The sequence below is a fragment of the Onychostruthus taczanowskii genome, unplaced genomic scaffold (assembly GCF_017590055.1).
Source record: "Onychostruthus taczanowskii isolate IOZ18803 unplaced genomic scaffold, ASM1759005v1 scaffold220, whole genome shotgun sequence".
Lineage (NCBI taxonomy): Eukaryota > Metazoa > Chordata > Aves > Passeriformes > Passeridae > Onychostruthus > Onychostruthus taczanowskii.
Genome location: NW_024499463.1, coordinates 24,001 through 39,457, shown reverse-complemented (window position 1 = coordinate 39,457; position 15,457 = coordinate 24,001). Strand labels below are relative to the sequence as shown.

The window sequence follows — 15,457 nt, the reverse complement described above, 5'->3', positions numbered from 1 at the left end:
CTTCAGGGCTAGAATGTGTTCTGTCAAAAAAATTCACATCACATATATGATAAATGACCTTTTCTTTGATGATGTTTCCAGAGTTACCCATAAATGCCAGAAATTTCAGCTCTGTGTTAAAAGGTGTGACACATAGCACCGCAGAATCTGAAAAGGGATGGGAAGCAGATCTCAATGACACGATTGTTTCAGCTGTTCAACATCTGTTTCAAGTTCTGCAATAATCTATGCTTCATTTCTTATCTTTCCTCCTTGACAAAATGTTAATAAAGCTCTTTCTTTTGTTTCTGACCTCCCCTGCACTTTCAGCTTTCACAGACAGCTTCAAAGAGACTAGAACAAATGCATGGGAGTTTCCTGCATTGTGAATTTCTGCAGGCTCAGCTATGGGGAACACCATAATTTCTTAAAGCCATTGATGAGGCATTTGCAGGTGCACATGGCATACTTCAGGAACAGTGGAAAAAAAGACAGTATCAATTACCTCTCTCAGGGCTGCTGTATGTGAGCTATAAATACAATGTCTCCTGCGCTGTGGGTCTGGCAAAACTATAAAGCTTCCATGGTTAGAGAAATAAACTCTTGCTTTACTCCAGGGCCTGCTTTGACTACTGGTCCACTGCAGTCTGAAGCATCATGCCAGTTCCATTTTTCCCAATGCCAAATATACACTCTTACTTCACTTGCTACTGATAGTACAAAGGCAATGATTCCACCACAAATCTGCCTCAGCAGTTTCTATTTCTACAAGTCCAAGAAGTGCAGCTCTTGGGAGATGCTCCATTACTTACATCCTTAGGCATCCCTAACAGGCCCTGTGCATCACCAGCACAATCCTTGGGAAATTACTGGTCTAGCTTAACATACTCAGGGGCTGTCTTCTGAAGTACCTACATGTTCTTTGTATGCTTTGCTATTTCTTGAGCTTAAAGAGCTTAAGAAAATCAGAGAGCCAAGAAAATTAGATCCATTATATAGTGTTAGTAAATTAGTTAACTGGGCTCAGACAGGAGACTCACCTCTTCCCTCTGTATCATTAACTGTGTGAAGGTCAGAAAGCATTACAGTACTGTTAATGAGTTCTGCCTTCAGCTGTATTGAGGGATGCTGGAAGTTCTGTTCCTGCTGTCCATGTGCAGTCATTGAAGCAGGCTGGATGGCAGCGTCATGGGTTATTAATGGACAACACTTTATGCCCCTTTTCTTCAGATTACTTCTATCATAGACAGCTACTCCTTTCCCATCAATATCAGTTGACCTCATACAACTGAGACAGCCCCTACATTATTTAAAGTTTTAAATTAAAGTAATAAAACCTTGAAGTGCACTTCTGGTTCATGGGGCACGATTTCCACCAGCTCTCAAGGGCAAACATCTCCAACAGAACAGCCATTTTGTGGCACCAGCTGTCACTGCCTCCTGTCCTAGCCGTATCACTATGGGCACTGCTGGTGGCACCACTGTGGATGAGTCTAAAGTCAGTTGGTGTCTTCTGTTGTCCTCTTGTGGAGCTCAGGACATACACAACTGTTCCACTAGATAAAACAGATTTTATTCACCTTTTTCACTCCATTTCCCTGTGAGTAGATATCATAATAGATTAAAAATGCAGTGTCATGTTAAAGGGTTTTTTTAATAGCTTGGAAGTTGTCCACCTACACATTTCACCACCAATAATAATTTTGAGGGAATTCAAATACTTTCAATACTACAGTTTTCTCTATACACTCCATACATGTATCACCAGCAACAGTGCAGGGGCTATATTTCTGCTGCATCCTTGAACTGAATCTGATTTCTGTAATGAATCTTGTTAACCTGTCCATCTTGGCAGTTAGATGTGTCATCTTCCTTCAAGTTCTTATATTCCAACCAAGGAACATCATCTCTCCTGAAAAGGCATTAACTTCAGATTATATAACCTCTAAGAGCTTTCTAGAGAAAAAATTTAAATGTTCCTAGAAGTGATGGATAGAAGGCAGTACTAATACCCTCTTTCTCTGCATGTCTACAATATGCTCTGTAGGGGAAAATCATAGTACAGTGATTGTGCCAACTGCCAAGAAGATAGCACAACAGTCCCTTAGCAAACTGATATCCAGGGTCAGAAAATCCCTCTGTTTTATAATTATTTTAACCCTTTCATTGCTATAAATTGTTCATCTCCCATTCCACCCTATCTGGCATTTAGAAAGGTTCATTACAATTACTTTTTCAACCCCATCCTAAATGATCCAAGACATCTCTCAGTATTTGGACTGTTGTAACTATTGTTATATTCCACATTTTAGTCTCTTTGTAGGGGTTTTTTCAAATAATCTTTTTTTCAGTGCCTCTCCAAAGTTAAGAGACCAATATTTGACATGTTAATCCAAGTCTCATTAGATCATGTAATTAGAAATTGAGAATTTTCTGACTTGAATTTTTTTGTGATGTTTAAATAGCACAAACAGATGCTTAGGCATTACCTGCATGCATCTATCTCTCTTTCCCACTTTCTCCCTCACACTGCCCCCATCATGTAGTAGTTTTTTTCATTTCATTTGTAAGACATTCTTTTGTTGTACTGACACAACATACTAGTAGAGTAACAATCACTTGTTCTACAGAAGAGCAATTAATGAAATGTCTATCAAATCAATTGAAAAGGTAATTGCTACAAGCAGTCATAGAAATCCTTTTCCTTTAAGTAAGTAACAATGACATTTGAATAGACAGGATAACTGCTGTTACAGAAGAATTGACAGAATAGGAATGGAAGACCTTGTAAAAACACTAAAGACAGCAGATCATGAAAAATCTCATTTGAGAGACTGTAAATCACTGTTTGGGGTTTCCATTTGCCATAGCTTTTTCATTACCTGATCCTCTCAGCCAAATCTGACTTGGAACTGTCCTTCTAATGAGACTTATCAGTTAGCTGGGGAAAGACTAGTTGCAAAAGATACTTCCAAGCCCCATGACATGGTAAACATGAGGAAAAATAAAATTATGAGATGTATGTCAACTGAAAGATGTTTGAGAAGGATCTGCTGGCAATAGTAATCTGAGTTCTTTGTCTCAGATGAGCAACGGGCAGTACATCTTGCTGTCTGAAGTCCTGCATGTGGGTGGTATTTCAGTAGATAGTTGTGAACTACTTCCTCGGTCCTATAGTCTTGTTCAAACACAAGTAACGTGGTATTGCATTTCCCAGAGAGTTCCACAGAGCATCAGGAAAAAAAAGGAAAAGATTCACCATTCAGCTTTTGGAAGAAGCAACAGAAATTGCTGTTGAACAGTTTGGAAACTGAAATTTCTGGGAGAATGTGAAGAAAATGACCTTTCAGGAGATTGTTGATAGTCAAGGCAACTTGACAGTCAGGGCTTAACTAAAACATCATGCAAATAAAAGGACAAAATGGGACAGAAATGGCTCAGAGTCTGAAATGGGAAGGGGGAAAATCATAGAGGACTCAAAAACATCTTCAGTAAAGCATAGGCTCTGAATTCACCACAGTGATTCCCTCACTGCACTTATTTTCTGAATTGTATACAGAAGGATTTTCCCTTCAAAAAAGTAAGCATAGACCAAGGACAAAAGGAAATACTGGGCCAAGAACAAAAGGACAGAGGACAACTGGCTTTGGAATCTTTTCAGAAAAATATTCTTCTGAATTTATGTTTGAACTGTCCCAAGTTTATAGGACAGCAGAAAGGGCCTTTCCCTGGAGTAAAAAGGAAATTTTTTTGTTTGTGTCTATAACCCAACTATTAAATAATGACTAAAATTTACATGGAAATGCGATGAAATCTAGTCTTACATGTGTGAGATGCCTTCCTTTCCTTGCAGTAGCTGATTAAAGTCGGTATAGCTCATGAAACAAGAATGCAAATTTGGATTTTCTTAGATACATAGAGGAATAAAGAAAATAAGCAGTAAGCTTGCTATACACTGCTTGTGCAAGCAATAATCTTGCTCAATGCTGGAGCTAGAATTTGGTGTTCACTTTTCAGATAAAAAGCATGTCCAATTTTTAAAAATTGCTGCAGTGCAGCATTTCACTTTGGAAGGGTTTTGAGGTCCTTGTACAAGAAAGAGTAGAAGGGAGAGACTTGATTTCATTGATTTTTTTGGGTTGTATTCTTTTGCAAGCATATGTAATACAAAATAGAGAAAACTGGGCAAAAAAAGAGAAGAATACTAAGAGCTTCAAGACTGTAACACAGAAAACGTGGAAGGTGAATTGTGGAAGACTGGACAATAGATTCCAAAATTTGACTTCAGTAATTAAAACTTTAACTCTGTTCTGCTAAAATGATACAGGCAGAGAGGTAGATAAACAGATTTTAACATCAGTTGGTGTCTCTCATGATGATCTCACTTAAAATTTTTTGTATATAGCCACAGAATTGCATTTTTTGCTTCAGTGGCTACAGCTGAATTAGGAAATATTTTATAGGAAAACTTAAAGGACTAATCAGAAATAATTGCAGTTTTGAAATGCCATGGGATGGAGGAGAATCCATCATGCCTGTTCAAACTCTATACAGTAAATTACATTACCAGTTTAGCTGCTCAAACATGTTTAAACTTGGGGATAAATTGAGGGAAGAAAGAACAAATACATTAGTTGTAAAAGTTTAGTGGTATTCCAAAGTAGATAACCAAACCTAATTACACTGCTTTTGTGATCTAATTTTGAACGACACTGCAGACTTTCCTTTTGAAGCAGCGTATGTGCCATCTTAATTGGAGTAATTAGTTTTCTTCTGAACTGAAATTGGTGTTGTGTAGTAGTTTAGTACTATTTAGCTTTGTAGTCAGTAGTGTTTTAGTGCTTGTTCAATACTTCTATTAACTCTTTCAGTTCCAAAGAAACTGTGAAGCCATGATGTAACTACAAAGGGAACCTTAATTTTCAGTTATCTTGAGAAAAAGGCTAGTAGCTATCAATTATGTTATCAATTGTTCAGTCATGACAGTAGGACATATTTGGATAGAAGTCCATTATTATATGATATTTTCTTATGTGTAACAAGCTAAAATGGAAAAAAAAGGAGCTTAGCAGTATAGATGACCCAGTGCAGACCTGTGTCTGTGGCACTTGTAGTGAATGCTATTTCAGTCTCTAAATGGAAGCATCATTCTGAATGCAGGTTTCAGAGTACAGCAGCTTTCAAAAAATGCAAACCCCACAGCTATCATCCCCAGACCATAGTTGTACTTATTCAGCCATGTCTGTCTGAATAATTTGTGTGGTTTTATGGTTACCAGCAAAGCAGCATCAACATGACAATGGAAGGACAGGCTGGATTCTAGCACAGCTTGCTCACTAACAGGATCATTACCCAGTTTAAAAAGGCAGGGGCAAAGTTTACCCTTTATTGTACCTCTATAACTTTACTGAGCATAACAGTTTGCAGAGGGATTTCATTTGGAGACAGAAGAATTCCTGTCACAGGAATCTCCTTTCATATTTACTGTAGGATCTTTATAACTGACTACTCCAGGGAAATAACCTTGCATGATTACTAGGCTCTTGACTAAGTCAACAGGAGTGTCAGAGGAAAAAAAAAAAAAAAAAAAAAAAAAAAACCCCACAAGTGTTGTATAATAGAATTCCACTATTTCCAAGGTTTTTTAAATTTTCATTAAAAGATACGAGATACGAAATGGTGGCAATACCTGTTTGCTCTCTTTCAAAAAAAAAAAAAGTGAATTCTTCCAAGTTAATTTCTCAGGTGCAGAAGTTCCAACATTTACAGCCTTTGAAAATAGGTTTGTTCATAGAAAGCATTATTTGTTATTATCAGTGTGAATCGACACAATCAGACAGCCAAGGGAACCACCAAGTGACAGCCGAAACGCAAAGAGTAGATTTATTTCATTACCTCACCAGCAATGCCAGGTGGCCGAGACACATGGAGGCAGAGCTCCGTTAGGCTTGGCTCATCCTAGCGGCCAGCGCGGGGGAAGTGCCTGCGGCCTGCCTCGCTGTAACAAAAGGCTTCCTGCTTGTCTCTGAGAGTGTTATCTCTCCATAGGAATTCTACTTCTCAGAACAGGCAGTGGCTGAACAACACTAGGCATAATAAATGGAGGTTTCCCACACTGACATTTTTAGCATTCCTAGCTGCAAGGTTACTTTGGTCTAAACTATTCCCTCCCCAAATTTTCCACTTTTAACCATTTCCTGCCAAAACTATCCATTCTCAGGCATTCTTGCTGCCATGATTTCCACAGCTGAGCCCACGGCAATGGAAAAGTCCTCCTTTTTACCTTTTTTTACCCCCCAATTCCCAAGGTGAGAATAGAAATCAAGGTCCAGATTCTGTGTTCACTCTGTTATTCATGCCTATAACAATATAGTTTCTGCTGACAGTTTCCTCTAATAGCTGTGGCATTGATTTTCTCTGTGTTAATCTGTATTCCTTTGCCATATGAACAATTCATTGCTCTGCAAGTGAGAGAATCTTTGCGTTGTGATTTCTGTATATATGTGTGGTTCTTCTGTACTCAGTCTTATGATACACTATACCATGGATGACCCCAAGATAATCAGATTATGAAATAAAATAACCTTCATTCTTCCCTCTGAGTATTGTTTGCATTTTGAATAACAATTAACAGAACTAGTAAGACATTATATGAGTACTCTAGGCACAAGTTGTCTGTTAATACACCTTCTGAATGAGACATCAACACATGGTTAAACTGTGCTTGCTAAGATTGTTTTTGAGCTCAAAGATCAGTAAGTTACATGTATGTCAGATCTCTTGGTTTTTCTTCCTTCACTTTTGAAACTATTTTTCCCTACAAAATCACACTTCTCTGAGGCTAAATACCCTCCTTGTGGTTTAGCTTTTGTATACAAAGGAATCCATCCAGTCTTTGATAAACTGACTCAATAAACATACAAATATTAATGGATCACAAATGTATAATAAAGAGATAGCAGTGAATTATTAACTAATGTTGTTATAAACAGACCAGTTTTGCAGTCAAAATGCTCATTTTGCCCTAGTTACTGATTTTACACATACAACTTTTATAAATCTTTTAAACAATTAATAAATACTTCACGAGAAGTTTCATCAAGTATTGTTGCCAGAAGCTAAATTGACCTGAGTATAATACCTGTCTCAGCACTTGCCTTCATTAGTAAATCTGCTGTCTGTTCTTCACAATGACATATACAGGTGGAGAAGTTTGGACCACCCAAACTTCAGAAAAAGCTTCAAAAATTTAAAACCTGTAAACCTGTTAATGAAGACAAACTGACCAGAAATAATGCTTACTTGCCTGATGAGCCTTTGAGCCACTTGGGATAACAGGCCTGAGCAACTCTCTTCACATGGTCTTTAGCTTTAAAGCCAACATGTTACAGATCCGGAAAAAGTGAAGCTATGAGTTAAGTGAATAAGGAAATAAATTGTGACATACTCTTATAAACCAAAGTCTAATTAATCACAAACATCAGAATCAAGAAAACTCAATTGTCTTGGTCCTAGAAAAAAGCAGGGGCGGGGAGAGGGCGGAAAAAGGAAAACAGATTTTTGCAAAGAAGCAGAAGCAAGTACTTTGGTCAGCTACAGATATTTTCCAGAAGTGCCAATGTCAATTAAGTATTTAGAAACATCTTGAATAAGGAAAAGTTTTCTGCATAGAAGTAAGGGACAATAATTACTTCTCTCTACAAAAATGACAACATTCTTATAAGACTGATTTTTATTGTTTTGTTTCTGTGGCTGTTTTTTGCAGGTGTTGCTGCTTTGGATTCCAACATTTCTGGGAAGATTGGTTTGCGAGCAGTTGTATATTATTTCTGCACAACAGTCATTGCTGTAATATTAGGTACTCTGCGTTTATCTAACTTTTTGAATCACCAACATTGCCTAATTACAAATGTACTGCACTGTGACATTACTAATTTCCCAAGACAGGATGTGGAGATGAGATGGGGAATAATAGCGGACAACCTGACATTACCTGTAGTCAGATACAGAGAGGAGCTAGTCCTGCTGTCCATGGTTGGGTTGTGTTCATATCCAGTGTGAAGCCACCAGCAATTTCACCATATATTTCAGCTCAGGGATTAGGAGCTGTCTGCTGAGGTAAAAAATGACCAGCACTGAGAAAGCTGAATGAATGTCAAAGGCCAACCTTAAATACAAAGTGTATTTCCTCAATAGCAAAACTGATAGCCTGTTCCTGATTCTCAGACTGGAAAATATGTAGTGTGTCACACCTGAAAGAATGACAGAAAATACTGCTTCCCTTGTCATCTTGTTTGTTTCCTTAAAGGTTTTTTCCCCCCTCTGTCACTGCCAGGCTCCAATCCTACATATCTGAAATTCTCATCTCCTCTTACAGAAAGTTCGTTCCTGACAAGCAATATTGACATGCTCTGTATTTGCTTAAAGAAACATTCTCAGCCAGCCTTCTTTAATAATAAACAAAATAAAACAATCTGTCTCATTTGTCTGGGTAATTTCTGTGAATACATAAGAAATATTATATAGTATAAGAAATATTATATAAAGGCTAACATTAGTATGTATCTAACTTTGAAATTGTCTCAGCTTTGGGTGAGGTGTTAAACCAGACAATCTTCCAAGGTCCTTGCTATTCTAAGTTATTCCATGGCGTTTATGACATTACTTGTTTCATAATGCAGAGCTATGCAAATACAGTACTGCTTTTATTCATTAGAAAGACTTGTTCCTGCCTGATTGAAGGGTCATCCAAACAGCTCTTTCTCCCTTCTTTCTCCCTTCACTGAAATTTACTAGTTTAATTTGCTTTGGCTTTCTTTGGACTTGTATAAGTTAAAAAACAAAAAGAGAAAAAAAATTTGGAAAATTTGGAGGATAACAATAGTAAAAATGCTTAAAAGTGGAGCCACTAAAGTAAATGAAAAATTTGTCATTGATTTCAGTACTTACAAGGTCAAATCTAGTATTTCTTAATCTACAATTTTTTATTTCTTTCTTTTTCTGAAGCCGTCTCTTACATAAATATATTGCTACTTAACTTTAATGAAACACCCTGTGACTCTGGGGTGCACACTTGTATTCATATCTGAAAGCTAATAACAAGAAGAGCTACATAAAGGAAAAGGGAAATAGCAATGAAATATATTCACTCTGCAAAAGTTGCAGCACACTCATCTGAAGCCCATCTATGTTAATTTACTGTCTTGGTGAGCAGTAGTGATGTAGTATGATACAAACAAAAACAAAGCTAAAGTGACGAAGTCTGAGGGCAAGCCTGCAAGTAGCTCCTGTGCTAGAGGAACCCCACACATTTAAGAACACCCCCTGAAGACTTTTCTGCACATACCAGCAGAAGCACCCAGGGGAAGTGTTTATTGAGTTCAGAAAGAGTTTGGCTACACAGGATATACTTGGAAGAATGCACCAATGTCTCTGTTTGCACTGTGAGCTCTCTGCTTCTCCTTCTGCAGGGATTATCCTTGTTGTGACCATTAAGCCTGGAGTGACTCAAAGAGCAAGTGATATTGACAGAATGGGCAGTACCCCAGAAGTCAATACTGTTGATGCCTTGCTGGATCTGATCAGGTGAGATTTTGTTTTTAGTTTCTATATCCCCTTTGCAGAAATCCAAACAAACATAAATAAAGTTGTGATATGTAATACAATAAAATGCCTTCTGACACTGTTTGGATGAATAAGGGTAGTATTTCAACAAATTAGACATTTTAAAATTTACTCAGAGCAGTTAGTTTAAAAAAAAGTCTCTTCACACCATACACTTTGGCTAATAAACCAGTGATGAAAAATCCCTCCTTCACAGAAATCGACATGCAAGATTTATCTATTATGATGAAAAGATACATAAAGGATTGGTGGACTACTGGTGGATTACTGGTTGGCAGCTTCTGTGTCATCCTGTACAGACAACCAGCTGTAATTGCAGAGCTGTGGCTCCCCTCCTCAAGGCAGCATGCAGAGTAACAGATGCAGTATGCCAAGATTTGCAGGGGTTCCACAGTCAAGAAGTTTGCTGCATCACCAGTATCTAAGGCAACCGTATAATGTGTCTTTCCCCATTAGCATCATAGACAATGATAGATACTTTAAAGTGGTTAGAAGAAGGAAACCCTTAGAAAAAGTCTGCAGGTTTTTAGAGCTACTGTGTATAAGGGATTTGAAGAAAAATAACACCAATTAAGGCTGCATTTCCAATAGAGGCTAGAGGCTAGGTGGTACCTCCAAAAATATTTCTGTTGATTATTTTTTTCTTCTGGTGTATTTAGTCTCTATTCTGGGTCACTACTCCTGCCCACCATTTTGTATTTGTAGAATTTTTACTTAATCTGTCATGTAAGAATCAACTGCCATATATCTAGTAGTTTGGGGGTTTGCTATAGATTATAACTGTAAAGTAGCAGATGTTATTGAGTTAAATTAAGATCTGAAGTTCTCTTCTAAAGGAATTAGAATTGCCTACATATTTATATTGAAAAATATGGATAAAAATAATAGATTTAGGATTCAAAACCAGACAGTCTTGTAAAGATGAAGGAAAAACCCACACTTACACAAACTGATTTTGCTTTTGAATAGATTTTGCTTTTAAAACTGGAAAACAAAGGGACGAGTTTGTGAAAGATCTTTAGGGGAAATTTAAAAACTTCTGCTTCAGTAAATAAAATGCATTTTCTGCACTGGATTGGATATTTACCAACTACCTAATTAATGCTTTCTTTTTGCAATTGTTTGAATCTGAAATTGCCATTTGGAAAGCAGTCACACAACTGCATTGCACTAAATCTCCTTATTTTTCAGTGTGTAAAAATTGTCCTTGACACCAGAATAACACAGGAGAATTTACCACTAACCAAGATTAACTTCTGAATTCAAAACTACAGTAGAGCACATCAAATATCTTATTCTTACAGCACAGCCTTTGTATGAGTTTTTTTGTTTTGTTTTGTTTTCTGCCTATATTTGACATACCCTATAAAGTGTCCTTTATAGGGTATGTCAAATATAGTACAGGTGTGTCCTGTATTCCTTATGCAAGTCAAGGGGATAATGTAGCAGGGATAAAATACACTGGGTTTAGTAGCTTACCAATAGAAATGCCAAACACTAAAAAATAAGCCCAAAAGTTCAACAACTGCAAGCAGGAAAACAGTCATTAGGACTCTTAAACCCTTAACTTCTTTCAGAAAAAAAATCTATCTATCTATCTATCTATCTATCTATCTATCTATCTATCCATCTATCTATCTATCTATCTATCTATCTATCTCTAGGTGGTGATGCTAAATATATTCCTTTCTGCTAAAAGAAACAAAAATAAACAAAACATGATCTGTTTTTAAGCATCAAATTTTATCATTTTGTTTATACAAACAACTTTTCCTTACTATGCTGTAGTATTGAAATGCTTCTATGTTTGTTAACAGGAATATGTTCCCAGAGAACCTTGTTCAGGCCTGTTTCCAACAGGTAAGTTTGAACATCCCTCTTTATTTCTGTAGTTTTCACTGTTAACCACAATTTATTTTCTTATGTCACAAAAAAGTTGTCAGGCAAGACTTATTTCTGAGAAGTCCAGGAATATCTTCCATCGCCTATAGAAAGGTGGGGGTTTAAGGCATCTTGGTTCCATTTCCTTTATGATAAACATTCTGCTATCAGCTATTAAGTCCCAAAAAGACACTGTTTAGGAGCTGGATGCAGAAACCAAGCAACATGTAAGATAAGATGTTTCCTTTTGGGACAACAAGAGTTAGAAGAACCATCTTATGAGGATTAGTTTCCTTGTTCTTAAGATCCCTCTGCATCTGATAAAGTTTGTGTAAGTTAGCCCTCACCCTGAAGTGTCTCACATCTGATATCCACTGCCAGACCAAATCCTTTGAAGGAAAAGCATGATAACTAGTAGTCTATTTGAGATAGACTCAAATATATAGACAGAAGTTTCCTCTTTCATCTTGCAACACTCACTTTTTCTTTCAGGAAAAGTGAGTGTTGCAAGATGAAAGAGGAAACTTCTGTCTATATATTAGACTTACCAGTTAACCTTCCCCAGAAATTTATATCAGATTGTTGTGCTGCTGTGCACAACTCACTTTATAAAACTTCGCCATGTAGTTTTTGTCATCATTACTGGCCACCCCACACTAAGGGGACAGGGAGGCTCTTTCAGAAATCATTGACAGAATGATGATGGCACTGATCTGTAGTTACTATTAAAGTCTTGTTTTCTTAATGATTATGATTAGTATAGCACAGAACTTACAATCAGAATAGCACAGGATTTCTATGAGCAGAATCAGTGCAGAACAGTTTTATATAGCACCATTTAACTTGTTTTCTAATCACTTGGAGCCACTGCATATTTGGTCACATCTGAATACTTCATTTGCTGTATCGATATAACAACCATAATCTAGGCTTGAAAAACATATAAAAGAATGCAGGTTGGTCACTCAGTCCTCAGAGGAAACAGACAATGATGGAGGCATCCCTGACCACCAGGTCTTACTGTCCTGCAGCAGTTTTGGTCCAAGTTACTCACTAGGACTTGGACCTGCTTAGTGTTATGGACAGTATACTTGCTGCTGTTACACTTGCCTATTCTGTGACTGCATCATCAACACTACTCATCTGGCTGGGTGCCTGGAACATTAAAGACAAATAAGGAGAGGAGTAGTCAGCCTAGTGCCAGGAATCTGGAGGCTAGTAGGGAGCAGAAGAGTAGGTTTGTTCAGTTTGTCTGCTTGGTGCACAGGACGTTGAAGACCTGGCAATGAGGGGAAAGGGAAATATGTAACCCATTTGACCACTAAGAGTAGCTGTTTGCCTAGCATAGTGGCATTAGTTATGCTGACCACACCACCAAGGGCCTCTCCTGGCATGGCTGGCATGGCTGTCAGCATTCTCTCCAAACTCTTTGTTCCAGCAAAAATTCTTGCCATTGTCAGGAGCTCTAGCTCGTGCCCTGCAAGACTGCAGCACATCGATGGGGTATCCAAGATCCTGGGGAGCAGAATTCATAGCATATTACTTGTGAACCTCTTGTTTGATCTACAGCTTCTGAGGTACAGAGCCCTGACAGCTCACATGAATTGGGAAATAAAGTCTTTGTCTATGTTGGTTAATTTTTCTCTTATTTTTACTCGGCCTTTGTTCCCCAGTTTTCTCATCTTTCTAAATAAGTTCTTCTGGATTTTTTTTAAAAAACTTTTCCAGTATAAAACCAAACGTGAAAAAGTTAAAACTACAACTGCTGTGGATAAAAATAGCTCCATGTTTCGAGAGGAACCCACTACAATGGCTATGACAGCAAAGGCTTCAGAGGTACGACCTTTTATCTTTTTATTCCTTCATAATATATGAAGTGGGAAGAAAGAACATAGACTAAATTTGGTTTAGCTCATGTGGTTAGTGATAACGAAATGACTGGAAATATCACACAGATGGATTTTAGCAAAAACACAGACATTAATTTGTAAATGCTTAGAGGTCCTTCCAGTAGGTTTAAGAACATCAGAGGATTCCATGGGTAATTGACCAGTCCAAAGAAAAGATGAAGATTGATTACATTTGTCTTAGGAATTGTCAATTTTCAAGAAATTCAACACTCACTGTGGAAACACTAGATGTATATCACCATGAGATGTTTGAGTAGCAATGACTGTAATTGCTACTCAAAACTCAAAAAAAAAAAAAAAAGAAAATTATAAAGTTATTAAAAAATTTAAAAGTTGAAAATAATAATAAATATTTCTAATGGAAAATAAAACAATATAAAGCATTTGTTAATTAATAGTTTTTACTCTGAAAAAAAAAGTATAGAAACAAAAGTGAAGAAGAGATTTAAGAAGCCTTTCATCATGTGTGAAAATCTTACGGGTGTTATGGGTGTTAATGGTATATAAAGTCTAGATTTATTCTGGAGGAGAGGGAGAAAGGAATTCAATAGAATGTGAACACAGAAGTGTAAACAATACCAAATCAATATACATTTTATTATACTCCTTCAAAATTTCATCTCAAAGTAATAATGGCATGGGAAGATGACCTATATGAAGAGACTTTAATTAAATCCTAAAACAGAATGTAGTGAAGAATTGCACCCTTTCATTCATATGTTCATGCTGCACAGAAGAATGTATGAATACCTCTTCAGTAGGATTTTTGTTATGTGCACACAATTCTCCTATAAATTATGCAATTACACTGATGTCCCAGTTGTTAGGCAGTGGTGAATTTATCTTAGATCCAGATACAAAGTTTAGTTGCTCAGATACAAATACAAGGATTCTACATCTGTGTTTCGCTTTCCATGGGGAGTAAATCTTGAGTGTAGAGGAGTAAATCTTGGAAGTGTGACTGTGGATACTTAGACATTGCCATACCTCATGTCAGAAGTCTACAGAAAGGACAACACAAATTAAGGGGTGCTTTACTCCCTGCTTTGGTTAGGTCTATGCATGGCTTTAAAATACAAAGCGTTCAAGTTCAGTTTAATGTATTCCTGAGCTTGCCCACTTGGCAATTTCAGAAAGCCAGTAGAGTGCCTGGGAAAGAGCTTCGTGTCTTTCAAAAAAATCTAAATGTGTTTTTGTTTTAGAACTCTTTAAAGTAAATTCATTATTTTCAGATAGTATTTTTTTTTCTCTTCATTCCAATTTATAGAACAAAACCCAAGAATATAAAATTGTGGGGATGTATTCCAACGGCATCAATGCGCTGGGGTTGATTGTCTTTTGCCTTGTTTTTGGAGTGGTTATTGGGAAAATGGGAGAGAAAGGACAAGTGCTGATGGATTTCTTCAACGCGCTGAATGAAGCTACAATGAGAATAGTTCAGATAATTATGTGGTAAGTTCAAGTATATAGTGGCATTTTCCAACAACTTCTCTAAGTGGATTTTGTCACTGAAGAGGTAAAAGCAGACTCAGACCTAATGTTTGCTTTTGCATAGTGCTTTACAGAAAGCAGCTTTCAAAGAAAGATTGGTAAAAAATTTCCTTTCTACAGATTTTGATCCTTTTGAGGAAACTGGAGACAGGACTTCTTAATATATACTAAAGGAGCAGTCCTATTCATTCCCAAGAAACCAGAGTTTTTTCAGCATTCTTGCTAGATGTTTATTAGTGCACTAGTCATTTGAGGACTCTTTTGAGGATAAGCATTACCATTCATATGCCCTTCTGGGTCTTGAACGTTATTCCCTGACAGAAATTATCTTCACAGGATGGCTGTATTGGATCTAAGTTCCTTTAGAAGTCTGAATTAATATGGAAGCCACAGCACAAAGAAAAATTCAAAACTGTATGCAAAATACAACTTAGTATCATTTACCTCCTGGTAATAGGTTTTGTGAGACTACATTCTCATAATATTCTCAGACAAGAAAAACAAATTTAAAATACAGAAACTCATTTGATAGTGTTTGGTTGGACTTCACCGCTATTAATAGAATTTTGTCT

The 15,457-nt window shown here is 37.0% G+C and overlaps 1 protein-coding gene across 1 annotated transcript in view; it reads left to right on the top strand.

The window, feature by feature from the left end:
- Positions 1 to 15,457, top strand: part of SLC1A1 (solute carrier family 1 member 1) — a 47,294-nt gene that overhangs the window by 21,075 nt on the left and 10,762 nt on the right. The window contains exons 3-7 of the mRNA XM_041405180.1: positions 7,745 to 7,837; positions 9,450 to 9,564; positions 11,421 to 11,463; positions 13,213 to 13,320; positions 14,662 to 14,846. Of these exons, the coding sequence (XP_041261114.1) occupies positions 7,745 to 7,837; positions 9,450 to 9,564; positions 11,421 to 11,463; positions 13,213 to 13,320; positions 14,662 to 14,846 (544 nt within the window). The remainder of the gene's footprint in view (positions 1 to 7,744; positions 7,838 to 9,449; positions 9,565 to 11,420; positions 11,464 to 13,212; positions 13,321 to 14,661; positions 14,847 to 15,457) is intronic.